We start from the raw sequence: 13991 nt of genomic DNA on the forward strand, positions 1-13991 counted from the left end.
TGCGCTCCCAGTGGCAGCGCATTAACTGGATGAGCCACTTGGGGACCCCCTCTCATGGGTTATTTAAAAGCTGTTCTTTATGAATAAAATAGAGTTTGCGGTTCATGACAGCATTATAGAAGATAGTTAAATTAAATAACGTTTGGTATACACGTTAAAGCAGTCTTTTCAAATGTAATAAAACTCATGAGTGAAAGTATCCCTCAGGCCTGGAGGGACACACAGCGAGTGGAGAGGAGCAAAGCAGCACATACCGGCTCTCTCCCGTGGCGTCTTCGTGTTAAACACAGAGTGGGGGTTGTGGAGGTTGAGATGGGGTTCGAGGAACGCGACCGGCATGGCTCCCGCAAGAGTGGCCAGGCACTCCCCCAGGGCTGGACGCTGCCTAGGGGAAACAAACAGACAGCAAGAACAGCTTTTACTACTTATTCATAAGAGACAGATCTTATTCAAACAATCATCATACAAGTACAACAATAAGAATCACAAGTCAAGCAGACAAACTTATTGATAAATAACTTTACAAGTGTTATAACTAAGGCATAAGTCAAAAAAAGTTTGTCTACTTGACACCTCAGATCACTGATGAAGCAACTTCAGCTGAGACTGTGCTAAGCCGTGAAACTGGTTCCTTCTGGTTTTTATGCAGTCTGGTGGATACTACCCATACAGATGGGTACATATAATTCATTCTGTATGCACTAAAAGGACATAAATTAATATCTAAAAAAATGCTTTGAATGGAGATACTGTAAATGGTTCTTTGTCTGCTTCACCTGCCTGCTTATAGGAGATGGATCTGCCTCAGAGAGGTACTTACCTTTCAACATAGATGTTCTTTCCAGTCCCCAAAGAGTACAGACTGCACAGGATCCTATAGCAGGAGACTTGAACATCGTCCACTAAAACAGACAAGAAGAAGGGTTTCACTTTACCTCAAAGTAGCTAGCAAAATAACCCCATACACATCACCGATCGTGCACGTTCATTTCCATTTTAAAACATGATATCTGCCACTATGTAGGTTTTAAAAATTGTTTCTAAGCTGTACTTTCAAGTTCCCTTCATTGGTTATTTTACCTGGAAAGTGGATTTGTCCCTGACCTTTCAACACCTTCATTCTATTGACAGAAGACAGTGCTGAGCTGAAATGACCTAGGAAGTATTACAGTCACATATTTCCTAATTGAAAGGCAAGCAAATCAAAATTTCTCTTGTAATTAGTGTAGTACCAGGTAACCTGTTTTAAAGTGAAAATACATTTTGCTGTGACATGTTCATGACAGTTATTATTTTTTTAGCTACGATCACTTTAAATCTGAAGATTGTGGACCGCAGCTCTACAGCAATAGAGAAGAACACTCACAGAGCAGGTCCAGCCCAAACTGGTTCTGCGTGATGTGCTCAAACAGGGAGGTGAGGATGGGCAGCAAAGCCACTGTGGTGTAGTTGATGTTCTGGGAGACTCCCTTCATCTGAGTCCTGGAATGAGTGAATTTCCCCAGCTTCAGGTTTTCCAAGGTCTTCTCCAGATCCTCCGCCGCACTGTCAAAGAAGGTGCGCAGGCTAGCCTTCACAAGCTCCGAGCCCGATTTCATCACAGTTCTGCACAACGAGAGACAGTTTACTGGAGGTAACTGGTGCCAATGTTGTATTACAGCACAGTGAGTCTGCAGAGGTATTTCATGGAAATGAATGCAGATATTAAAATATTTAACCAAGGACCTACCTCGTATCAAGAGTGCGAGCCAGGATATGCAGACAGCTCACCATCGTAGCAGAGTCACTGCCTGCAGGGGATCAAACACAACATATCATAGACCACACAACACTAGCAGCAGTGAATATGAAACATCAGACTGCTTCTAAATACCTTCAATATGTACATCAGCTGAAGAGGTGTTGATTTCACATGGAATATATTATATATAATATATTGAATATAAAATAGTAAGATGACCAATGTGTGATTGTCCGAGTTGGTGACTGGACCCAGTCTCGTGCACCAAAGCACAGCTCCTACCACACTTGAAGACATGGCATTGGTCTATCCTCCTATATTGATTACTGGTATGTAATCTGGGTGTAATTTAAAATGACGCAGAGTGATTTTCATGATGCTTAGCTAATGCCACAAGGGTTTCTGGTGACAGGTTAAATGTTTCTGCATTATTGTTATGAATATTTATGGAAGTACAGCAATGTGCAAAACAAAGTTGAGCCACACCAGCTATGGGGTTCTGTGTGCAGGTGGCCTCACTTTCCAGCTGACCAGTCTGTTAGTTATGATTATCACATGATGTGTGCAGCCCGTCTATAACTTTCTAGAGCAAGGAATTTTAATAAAGGTCTAGCAACTTCAAACATTGTGTAATGTGTAACAGACATACACCACAGTCCATTTATAGCACACTCTGGAGACTGGGGTTTTGTGAAAGCCAGCGATTTATGTTACTGCAGTTCATTTAATACTGCATGCGCACAACAAATTTTCTTTAGCGTTCCATTAAATGGAGTTGCCTCAATAAAATCAAGGCCTGCTTACCAAAGAGTGAAATCCTGTGTCTGACAAGAGCTGCCAGCTTACAGAACAAACTGAGGAAAGAGAAAAGAAGAAAAAGAAGACAGTAAAAAAAAAACAGAAGGGATACCGGAAGCAGTTAAGAGAAGGAGGGCCCAGATTATACACATGGACTGTAGGAGAGAGTTCATTAGGTGTGGCTGTCTGGGATTACCTGGTCACCATCTCTTTCTCCTTGTTGGATGCGTAGCCGCTGCTGCTCAGTGTTTTAGCGGTTGAGGACAGGAAGTACAGACTGTGATTCTGAAAGTAGTGGTCAATCAATGGAAGAAGAACCTGGGGGCACACAACAAAAAATAAGTGTCGAGTAACTCCCTCTGAAGGATGAAGGGGAGTTCAACCCATCACCTCTAAATGTTGTTATTTATTACAGCTTTCAACTGGCAAGACCTCTTTACAGGCCTAGGAAAGATACTATAGTGAACTAATAAGTATACCCATGTCCATTTTTATAATGTTGTCATTATTAGACATTGGAGCTTTTTAATTAGTTAGTCTAGGGTGGTCTTTCAGTCGTTAGTATATGCTATAAAATGAATCAATATTCTGGTTTTGTAGAATCTTAGTTGCCATTGGAACTCAGAACCACTTTGAATGATTGTAAACATTATAAAAAGGGAAGGTAAATAAGTAAGATTACATTTGAAGCTACTTTACCATTGAAAGTTCAAGTTACACAAAGAGTTAACTGCTTGCTCTCTCACATCTAATGCTAAAAGGAGAGTGGGACAAAGTTATTGCCAGACAAAACTGTTGCTAAAAAAATACACACTGTCTTGTTTATGCAGGTATAGTAAAATATTTTTTGCAAGTGTTACAAAAGCTTTAGATTTCACATTTTCAACATATTATAAATTGATGTGCTGCATATTGAAATCCAATCTAAACTCTCTTCATACTAGAAAGACACACATCAGTGGAAAGCACATGCAATAAAAAAAATGATATATTGTAATGCTGCTCTGTAGGTAAATGGCAATTTATAACATGCACAACACCCCATCTCCTTGCCTTTAAAGTACATCTACTGCATAGTCGTTTGGTTTAAAAGCTGAAATGCAGAACAAGAAATTCTTACCTTTGCAAAAAACTTGATTTCCTGCTCATAAGGAGATTTGTCAACTTTCCCACTGCTGACCATAGCCTCTGCAGGTAAACAGCAAACACTCGACATCAACTCCAGCAGGAACGGGGCTGAACACAATTCAACATGACTGGCACTGGGCTTTGCCATCTCAAACACAGGGAAATTAACTGCCCCCCTCAAGAGAAAGGGTTATCCCTCCAGTTCAGGGAAGGCTTGGGGCATGGAGTCTAAACTACAGCCTCCCGCACCCCACTGACAGAAAGGGAACATGCATGATCAAAGGCAGCAAGATTTGCAGATTAAAGACAAAAGTAAGCCACTAATTAAAACAGAACAAATAAAAATGCAGCTAATATTTCATGGACTGTAATAAATTAATACATACTGCTAACACTGAAGGGGATACTAATGCTACTGGATAACATGCAGCCTTTTGTCTTATTAACAACATAATAAATAATTGCTAATGCTGACAAGGGCTGCCATTTACATAAATATTCGCCAGAGAGGCTTTTTTTTTTTTTTGTCTATCGGAGGGGTGTTATTGTGGAAATAAATCTCCAGTTTGCAGAGACCTGAGGTAGTTCTGGCACCTACCCAAGTGCGCAATGAATTCCTGAGCAGAGTCAACATACTTCAGCAGCTTCTTCAGGAATTTATAAGCAAACCTCTTCTCAATGGACGAGGCGTCCTGCTCCATGTCCTTCAAGCCTCTGAAAAAAAGATACACTGTAAACAAACCCTGTGACTAGCTTAAACCTTATCTCAAACAAACGCCTCGTAAACTTCCCCTGCCCGGCTGTTATTGGCATTATGAAAAACAAGAACAACATGATCTACCTACAGAGTATGTGCAGCTACGGACAAACGTTTTGCATCACCCTATAGAATAAACTCATTTTGCCTCAAAGTCAAATGAAACCTGCTGAATAATGTTAACATAGTGAACTAAATACAGCTTTGTAGTTGTCCATATCCTTAATGAAAACTGAAAAATGTGACATTTTAAAATATTCCAATAGATTTGATATGACTTTGTAGTTTCTTCGATTATATGATGTTAAATAAAAGATCTTTGGCCATAGCTGTACATGTAAAAATATGACACACAGTAAGGTATACACTGATCTCCGATTCTGATAAGCGATTATTGTAGTGAAAATATCTTCCCTTTAAGGTGTCCATGCTTTTTTGCAGCTGTGATATTCACATGATTACAGAAATGCTGTTCTGATTTATTCAGCTATATTGTTTATTTTTATTTAATAGTATGTCATGAAAAGAAAACAGTACTTTAATTTTGGGTTTCTGAAGATGGATTTTTTTTTTTTTACTGTAAATTCCCAATATGTTTAAAAGTTTAGGAAATTGAACTGTATGCAACACCCCCCATCAGAGATGACCTTTTATAACTATACCTGGTAATGGTGTAGCTGCTGATCTGCAGAAACTTGAAGAGCTCCTGAGCCTTCTCCCGGTCCCTGGCTTTCTCCTTGGCAGTCAGAGTATCATAGGGAACCAGCAGGGGGTGGCTCCCGCCCCCTGGGGAAGAGTTATTGGAGGAAGAGGAGACTGTTTACTGATATATAGCTCGGATCTTGGAGATACTGTCATAGTAGTGAGGGGGTCATGCTTAAACATCTGCACACTTCAGTTTACGTTAATAATCGTTCAGACAGACACGATTTTAATTTGCTTTGCGGTTACCTGAACAGTTTATTTTAGTACGTTCTGTGTCACTTACTAAATGGGGAGCCCTGTTTTAGCAACACAGGGATTAATTACATGTTAGTTTTGCTGTTTTATTGATTTGTGCATCTGTAAATGTGTAAACACAGTTTCCAGATTATTATTTGTAGCACAGCAATCAGGGTGTCCAGCAGTAAAACATTCTGATTGGGATAAATTCCTATTGCACTGGCAACTTAAAATCAACCTAGATTTATCTTTTACAAACAGGTCTCTAATTATCAAAGGAAGTCACCTAATTACACATAAGGTTGTTAGTCCGTCAAAAGGCTTTTGTTACATGATTTGTTTCAAATACTATACGTGGTATCAGGATAAAGAAATAAGCAGACTTGAATGCATGTCTTACCTCTTCCCAATTCTATTCTCTTCTTTTTAGCCCATATGTTATGGTAGTTTTCAGCAACAACATCAACCATTGCCTGTTTGAAATGAATACATACAGTTTTAGCTGCAACATGTATCTTGTTCATTGAAACGTGTATTTTTCCAAATCCGCACCATGCTGTAGTTTCAGATTCTCGGTCAACTATTACTTCATTATCTTTTATACTTCATTACCATTTGTCCAAATAAAAATGAATAATAATAGATTAGTCTTGATCATAAGTACACCCATAATGTGAAACTTCATTTAAATTTGGCAAGACCTTCTTTTGATATGCTTCTCAACAGACCAGTTTGAACAGCTCTATACTTCACTAGCAGCGTCTGCAACTTGATCCAGCAATGCCCAACTGGATCCAAGAACCTTAATACTGTATTCCCACCCCAGTGCTAAAACATAAAATAAACGTTTACTGCATGAAATGACCACTGGTTTATTTCTAGAAATACGAAAACAGACCTAATAAATTCATTGAAACGTTTTGAGCAGAAGTCTTTCACAGTGTGTTCAATATTGAACTTAAGTTCACTGAAGACATTGAGACAGACTTCTAGTCGAAACATTTCTTTTAGTATTTCTAAAATTAGCAATATTTTTATGGAAAGCAATGGAGAAGATGCGATGGGTGTTAAGACTAGAGGTTTCTCTTATACAAACGCATGGGTAGAACATGCTGTAATTTTCAATACAGTTCAATTATGTTGGGTGGGAATAGTTTTCATGTAAAACAAGTTAAAGAATGTAAATGTTACTAACCTGGAGCTCTCGGGAAAGAACAATATTACTCATGTCAAGCGGACATGGGTTGTAGCCATTGCCCTGCCAAATTAATGAGACGTGGGTTAGCGGTGATACAAAACAGGCATGGGTTTGTACCATTAACAATACATGAAAATAAATTAAACAAAAAAGAAAATCCATTTTTAAAAAGTTGTTTTTGGAACCTATTTTAAGAAGAAGCAGAAAATCCCTTTGTACTTTAATCCAGTGATGCTGACACATGTTTATACCTGAGAGAAGAGAGAGGAGTAAAGGGGTCTGTGAGTGCTTGTGTTCTGTGCTACAGTGCTCTGCGAGAAGAGAGAGGAGTAAAGGGGTCTGTGAGTGCTTGTGTTCTGTGCTACAGTGCTCTGTGAGAAGAGAGAGGAGTAAAGGGGTCTGTGAGTGCTTGTGTTCTGTGCTACAGTGCTCTGTGAGAAGAGAGAGGAGTAAAGGGGTCTGTGAGTGCTTGTGTTCTGTGCTACAGTGCTCTGTGAGAAGAGAGAGGAGTAAAGGGGTCTGTGAGTGCTTGTGTTCTGTGCTACAGTGCTCTGTGAGAAGAGAGTAGAGTAGGAGTCTGTGAGTGCTTTTGCTCTGTGCTACAGTGCTCTGTGAGAAGAGAGAGGAGTAAAGGGGTCTGTGAGTGCTTGTGTTCTGTGCTACAGTGCTCTTTGAGAAGAAAGTGGAATACCTGGGAGGACTGGGAGATCTTGCGCAGTTTCTCACTTTCTCGCTGCTGAAACATGGCTTCACCCTCTTTGGTCCTCTCAATATTCCAGCCCATAGCCAACATGCTCTTAAGAGACTCTTTAACAGGCCAGCGATAAATCTCTCGCTCCTGAAAGAAAGATGAAAAACAGGCACGTCATAAATAAATTCATATACTATAAAGATGATCCATCAGTATCATGAAAAAGTAGATGACCATGATCTATACCCACAGCAAGTGTAATATCTCTAGACATGCAAGTGTGATACACAGCAGAGCAAGGTTACCTAATGTAACACTGGGTAGTCCAAGAAGCTTTCAGCAAGAATACTGGCATGGTTGGATGCTAGGGAGTTTTATTTTAATGTTGAAACAGCCAAAAGGAAACTAAACAATATATGTGAGAAAAATTCAAACATGCACAAAACAAAAGGCAAGCACAGCACTAGTACATTTTCATAACTATCCAAATTTACTTTTATTAAATAGATTCCGTGTCTCAATCTAAATGTTCATGTGATCCTAATAATGATTACACCTCTGTCTCGGTTTCAACAAAACCTTCAGTCGCTTTGAGTAAATACTGATTTCATTGAATCCTCCAATTTCTCTTGCAACACATATTAAAAAAAAAAAAAAAAAGTGCTAAATCAGGGCCTGTGAAACCAGCTGACGGGTTTAGTAGCATTTGATATGATTCTTGATGGGATTACTATTCTAGGGGGCCAAGTATCTGACTGCACTTTCTTGCTTCTCAGATTTATAGTAATCTAGGCCAATTCAACTCCATTAGGCAGCTAAAACCTTCAAAAGACTTCCTAATGGAAGAGACCAAAGCAGGGATCCCAGTGTGACAGTTACCTTCTCTGCTAATGATTTGTATGGCCTCAGCAAGGGATGAGTCTTCAGTTTCTCATCAACCGTCTCCCCGTATTTCCACCCCCCCACCACCTGTGGATAAACGACACACAGCTGAGTGACAGCATCCATAGAGGCTGCAGTGAAGAAATGAGACTGTTTAGAACTACAGCACCATTAAAGTGTTACAGAACCCCCTGCAGTGCTTACAAGAAACAGCAATTTTGTTTTATACAACATATTCCTGATTGTTTTAAGTTTTTTTTTTTTATTCACACATCAGAGGTAAATCAATGAGGGAATAACTTCTTTCAACTTTTACACTTTCGCCAGGAAAAAGATTTTTTCTTCCAAACATCGCGGTGTATCCAGTTCATGCTCCCTCCTGCAACAATGCTGGTGTTCTGACTGAAATGAGTGCCGTATTATGCAAACACAAAACAAACATTGTTGCAGGAGGGAGTGTGATCTGGATACACTGCAATCTTAGACATTTTTTTTTTCTCCTGGTGAATGCTCCAGAGTAAATTTTGAGAAATGTATAGCACAGTAGATTTATGAACCAGGATGTGTGTTAAAGAATTTTTAAAATGTCTGCACTATGTTTAAAAATATAACACTGCGACAACACGGGACACAGCAAAGGTAATGTAATGTGATTTTTGTAAACTTTGCAGGGTGTTCTGTAACACTTTAAAACACTGCAACTTGTGAGCTAGGTGGCAAAGTGGGTTAATTCACAAGCAACACAGAAGCATTTTCTTTTTTAAATAAGCCATCTTAGAAAGAAGGATAGTTTGCAGTATGTGCTTTTTAAAGAGCTACAAATTCATAGATAACTTTTGTATAAAGAGTTTTTTTTTTTTTTTTTTTTTTACTTGTTACCTTTTCAGATGCCCACTTGTCATGAGAGTGCTCAGCATATTTGTTGGCAACGTATTCCATCTTTTCTGGAAGGGAAATGCTGAAAAAAAATCACAATAATTATAAGTGCTATTATAATTAAAGTAAGCAATGAGACCCAACAGGGTGGGCGGTATTGGGCAATACCGAACCGCCCAAGGGTGTGATGAGGCCAGACGCCACAGATGCCCACCCTAGAGGCTTATTGCGCTTAGAAAATGGGTGGCTTAGGGAAACCTCTCCAGGCACTTATGCTGGTACTTTTTATTTCCTGGTCATCTATTGAAAGTTAATGTACCCCCCTGCCAAGGGTACTAGCCAATGAGATGCCAAGAAATATAAAGCCAATTTTCTAATAAACAATAAGCAACTAAAGCCATGAGCCAGGAGAACTTGAAAGAACAACACACTTGAAGTCGAACCGCCGACGACAGCAAGATGATTTAAGGACTCTGAGGAGTTTTAAACTTTTAAAATCACGTTGTGTAATCAATATTCAATCTCAAGTTTATTTAATAAGCAAGGTCTTCCACAACATGTGGCAAAACAAACAGAACACAAGACATGTACTGTAACTGATCTGAAAAATCACCCACAAATGTAATTTAACTGATTTACTAAGCTTACTTAAATAGAAGATGAAAAACGTACTGGGGAATTTTTTAGATATATCCATGGGCGCATTCCTGTCAAACTGAGAACAACGTTTTTTCCCCTCGTAACACCTTCCTGGTTTTACCTCCACCTGCGACTTACTTGGAAGTACTAATAGGTTTGGGATCAAAATTTCCCTGTCCATCCACTGATGCCTGTTTCTCCAGCATGCTGGTAATGCTGGCATCCACATAATCGGGAGGCAGAGCCCCGGAGATCGCACTGAGGCAGGGCATGGCCATTTTGAAGAGCTCAGGTTCGTACTTCTGCAGAAATAATAGGGACTGATCGGAGGAGTCCAACAGAGAAACACACAGAGGATTAGTGACAGGCAAGAACACAGCAGCACAGCCCCGTGGCTATTAATAGAAGCAGGCAGCATGCAGCGTACTAAAGAGCTAGAAGCCCAATGGGGTTTCAATACCTGTGTGATTGTCATGCTTCCTTACCACTATAGTAAGCAGAGAGGCGAAGCTCTCAGTCTTCTGACACAATGCTGGACTGACTATGCATAGTCTTACATGCTAAAAAAGCACAGTTAAAATGCCATCAAGGTGTTATTGGTGTACTTGTTGCTCTTTAAGACTCAATTTGTTATTATTAATTAATAATTTCATGCAAATACATGCCACCGTCAACTTTCAAGACTATTCAACTTAATTCAATACTGTTCTCCCCTACCAGGATTGACAAAACTTATTTGCCATTAACTTCAGGGTAATGTTAGTAAATCGTGTTAATAATACCCATATTCAGCAATAGTAATTAGAAGTGTAATGCATGCCAATATTTACAGCTGAAATACCAATAGCATGCCTTTTGAAACGTTCCTAACAAAACGTTACATTTAAAACTTAGTGTTGTGCTTTAAAAAGAAACATGCTGTCTGTATTAGTAATGCAAACCAGCTTATCAGGACGTATTGTGACACTGTACCTTTTGAGAGAGCGAGTCAAAGATTCCCCAGAAGAGCTTCTTGGTGAGGAGCACCTCCTCCTCAGAGGCCATGCCATAGCTCCCCCAGCCCGTGGGGAGGCAGTAGTACTTCCAGCTCCGCTCGTAGTGGTTGGTTAGCAGCTGCAGAGGAACAAGAGTGCTCTGTTACACAACAGTACAAGCTGTATCTACTAAGGGCTCAGCCCGGTTCAGAAGAGTGGTCGTGTTAGAGTGTGTGGTTGCAATTGGACCGGAGGCTATTCAAATACAATAAATATATGTATATAACTAGTTACTGTTACAATTAGAAACAGTTACTTCACAGGCACAGTTTACATTTTACAGAGATATTTTTTTCTGAAAAAGGAACCATAACAGTAGTTACTGAAGTTACTGAAAAATGTAATCCGATTACAGTAATGTGTTACATATAATGGGTGAATCTCTTCCACCACTTAACAGAGGACACTGTGTACGAACCTTCAGGGGCATCTTGCAATACTCGGTCAGCAAAGGCACGTCAAAGACCAGGCGACGCAGAAGCTGCTGTAGCATCGAGGGCCGCAGGTAGCTACAACCAGAAAGAAAGCAGAAGAATCAGAGATACCTTCAAAAAACAAAGAGGGACCAACAGGCTGGAGCACCATCCACAACAGCCATGAACTAAACATGGTAGGGCTCTTCCTAACAGACCACACCTTGCTGTCTCACAGCCTCATATTCAAACTCTAATTAATCTCTGGATCTCTGCTCTGGAGCCCCAGTAACTCTCAGGGAGTTGAGGTTTCAAAAGCTTACCTACAAATACCCAGCAAGCATTCCTCGATGGCGTCCCTCTGTGCTTTGGTGAGTGAGCGGCCCTTGGAGAGCCTGTAGATGGTGTGCAAGGTGGAGTCTATCAGGGTGGCATGGTGCTCTGTGCCGGCGAACTGAGGAGCGCAGCGAGTGAGCAGGTGCAGCACGGCCGAGCAGATATACCTGTTCATAGCCAGAGCCATCTCAGTGGTGCTCAGGGCCTCCTGCAGGGGCAGAAACGTGAAACTGTGAACAGGCCTATACAGCAAACAGGCTTTGCACACTGCTCTAAGCCCAGGTCAAAACCACTGTTCAAAACCTAAGCGTAATAAGAACATGTTCTTCATTTTAACTGGGAAAAACACTTTTTGTCAGGGTGGCTCCTAAGACAGGTATCACAAGGTCGTAGCAGTTTTAGAAGTCCTCAGTCTCAACAATGCATTTTAAACGAGAATAACGAAGGCCAAATTGCAAATGTTGCCACCATCATCTAAACTAGGGTTGTCCAGTGGCTCTTTCGTAATATCCCATTTTGGGTTTGAAAAGACAATCTTAGGTAGCAGCACATACTGTTCAAATGCAGCAAAATGTATGGTTAACATGCAACACGATTAACGAGCAGAAAAATACTGAAGCAGCGACTTTGTGTAGTCATGTGCTACTATTTAATCAGCTTTTAAGGACATTTAGAAATATTAAAAGAAATACATTCAACGACAAATGTAAGGAAACTGAATTATTGATGTATTTGTGTGTGAAGGAGCACATACAACAAGGATTTAAGTTTTTTTATTGATTCCAATAATCAAATGTTATTGCTTAAACATTATCATTTAGACATTGTAATGTAGCACCTAGCTATAAACAGAAATTAAGTAGTGATCAATGTCCTAATCTTATGGAAGAAGCACCAGGCATGGGATGGTCAGTCGTCAGGATAGGACTCAGGTATTCTTCTTGAATGCACCTCTGAGTGCTGCTTTTTTATAGTCTCTACATCCCTTTGCATGCAAAGCTTACTTGTTGGCTTATCTCTGTGTAGCAGCAATATTTTGAACAGACAACTCTTACTGTCAAGGTCAGTTGTGTTCATCTGAATGACCTTTTCCCAGGCAATAAAACATTATTTCCCTGAGAGCAGAATACACTGCCCACATAACACCAGCATAGCTGTATCTCAAATCATAGTTTTGTACTTAATATAGTACAAAACTCTTTCCTTATACAAACGTTTCAACCAGAAGTCTTCAACTGCAGCTCCTCCTTCACTCACCGTGTCGAGGGAGGCTGAGGCCCTGAGGTCTGGCAGGAAGCCCACCTCCAGCAGATGGAGCAGGAAGCTCTGGTCCTCGACCCCGTAGACACGCTCCAGGAACAGCACCATCGGGGCCTTGTGATCAGGACAGAAAGTACCGGACATGTCGGGCTCAGTGACGGAACCATCTGAGGGGAAAGAGAACAGAATCAATGAAACAACACGACAAAGCAGGGAAAGAAGACCCATGCTGAAAAGAAAGAACACAAGGTGCTAAGTTATGATACCTGGGAAGGAATGCCGGGACAGACGGTGTTACTGCTATTAAGAACCAAACAATCTTTCCAATCTAATTGCATATAAAAACTCCACAACCACCTCTGAGTTTTGGTTATGATTACTGTTTTTCTGATCGTGTTTCAGTGACCCTCATTAATTTAACAGGTAGTGTTGTGTGATGCACTGCTGTTATGGATTCGGACTCCTGTTGAGTTTAAAAGCTCAATAACAGCAAATGCAGGCGAGTCACAGTGTTTTGCATAGAGGTTAAGATGCTTACTCACGCTGTGCATGGATGCCGGTTTGTGCCCGTCCTCTGTCCTGTTACAAAAACATCCCCTGCAAACTGATTGCCAATACTCCTGAAAACCCATGTGTATACCGTATGTATCTATCAGTACCTTTATTCACAATTGGCATTTTAAGTGGTATGCTGATAATGCCCACCAGGTCCTCAGTTGGTACCAGGGATCGCAGAATGGATCTGATCCGGAGAGCTTCCCCCTTCCCTTTGTTGATCAGCTGTGGGACAAGAAACACAAACACACACACTGTCACTGTACTGAATACTATTGTGAAGACCCTACATTATTTGAAGTGCTACAGAACACCCTACAAAGTTTACTTGGAACGTTTCCTTTGCTGTGCCCCGTGTTGTCCATTTCGCAGTGTTATATTTTTTTAATTTTTGCAGACACTTTTGAAATCTTTAATCATGTTTCATGGGTCATAAGTCAACAGGGATATACATTTCTGAAAATTTATTCAGAAGCGACCGCACTTCCTCCTGCAACAATGCTGCTTTTCTGTTCCCACAATGCACCACTCACTTCAATCAGAGCACCAGCATTGCCGCAGGAGGGAGCACGAACTGGATACGATGCGATGTTTAGATTCTAAAAAAAAAAAAATCTGTAATTGATTTGCTTTCGATGTGTGAATGAAAATATCAAAACAAAAGTCGTGAATATGCTGAAAAGAATTTTGCTTTGATTTGGATACAGCAGAGGTAATGTGTTTCTTGTGAACACTGCCACT

The 13991-nt window shown here is 40.4% G+C and overlaps 1 protein-coding gene across 29 annotated transcripts in view; it reads right to left on the bottom strand.

Moving 5' to 3' along the window:
• The window catches only part of LOC117422475 (ryanodine receptor 3-like), a 149217-nt gene that overhangs the window by 37367 nt on the left and 97859 nt on the right, over nt 1–13991 (bottom strand). For 15 of the 29 annotated variants that reach the window (XM_058987404.1, XM_058987399.1, XM_058987398.1 and 12 more), the window contains 20 exons: nt 13355–13475; nt 12693–12862; nt 11423–11643; nt 11105–11195; nt 10625–10765; nt 9791–9954; nt 9017–9095; nt 8135–8224; nt 7256–7402; nt 6562–6624; nt 5767–5839; nt 5087–5210; nt 4266–4381; nt 3660–3727; nt 2736–2857; nt 2546–2595; nt 1730–1790; nt 1367–1605; nt 821–902; nt 255–385 (listed from right to left, as the gene is read on the bottom strand). In XM_058987404.1, coding sequence (XP_058843387.1) covers nt 255–385; nt 821–902; nt 1367–1605; nt 1730–1790; nt 2546–2595; nt 2736–2857; nt 3660–3727; nt 4266–4381; nt 5087–5210; nt 5767–5839; nt 6562–6624; nt 7256–7402; nt 8135–8224; nt 9017–9095; nt 9791–9954; nt 10625–10765; nt 11105–11195; nt 11423–11643; nt 12693–12862; nt 13355–13475 — 2353 coding nt within the window. Of the gene's footprint in view, nt 1–254; nt 386–820; nt 903–1366; nt 1606–1729; nt 1791–2545; nt 2596–2735; nt 2858–3659; nt 3728–4265; nt 4382–5086; nt 5241–5766; nt 5840–6561; nt 6625–7255; nt 7403–8134; nt 8225–9016; nt 9096–9790; nt 9973–10624; nt 10766–11104; nt 11196–11422; nt 11644–12692; nt 12863–13354; nt 13476–13991 lie in introns of all 29 variants that reach the window. The other 14 variants (XM_058987384.1, XM_058987389.1, XM_058987392.1 and 11 more) reach the window with 3 other exon arrangements.

This window comes from Acipenser ruthenus, chromosome 15 (assembly GCF_902713425.1).
Source record: "Acipenser ruthenus chromosome 15, fAciRut3.2 maternal haplotype, whole genome shotgun sequence".
Classification (NCBI taxonomy): Eukaryota; Metazoa; Chordata; class Actinopteri; order Acipenseriformes; family Acipenseridae; genus Acipenser; species Acipenser ruthenus.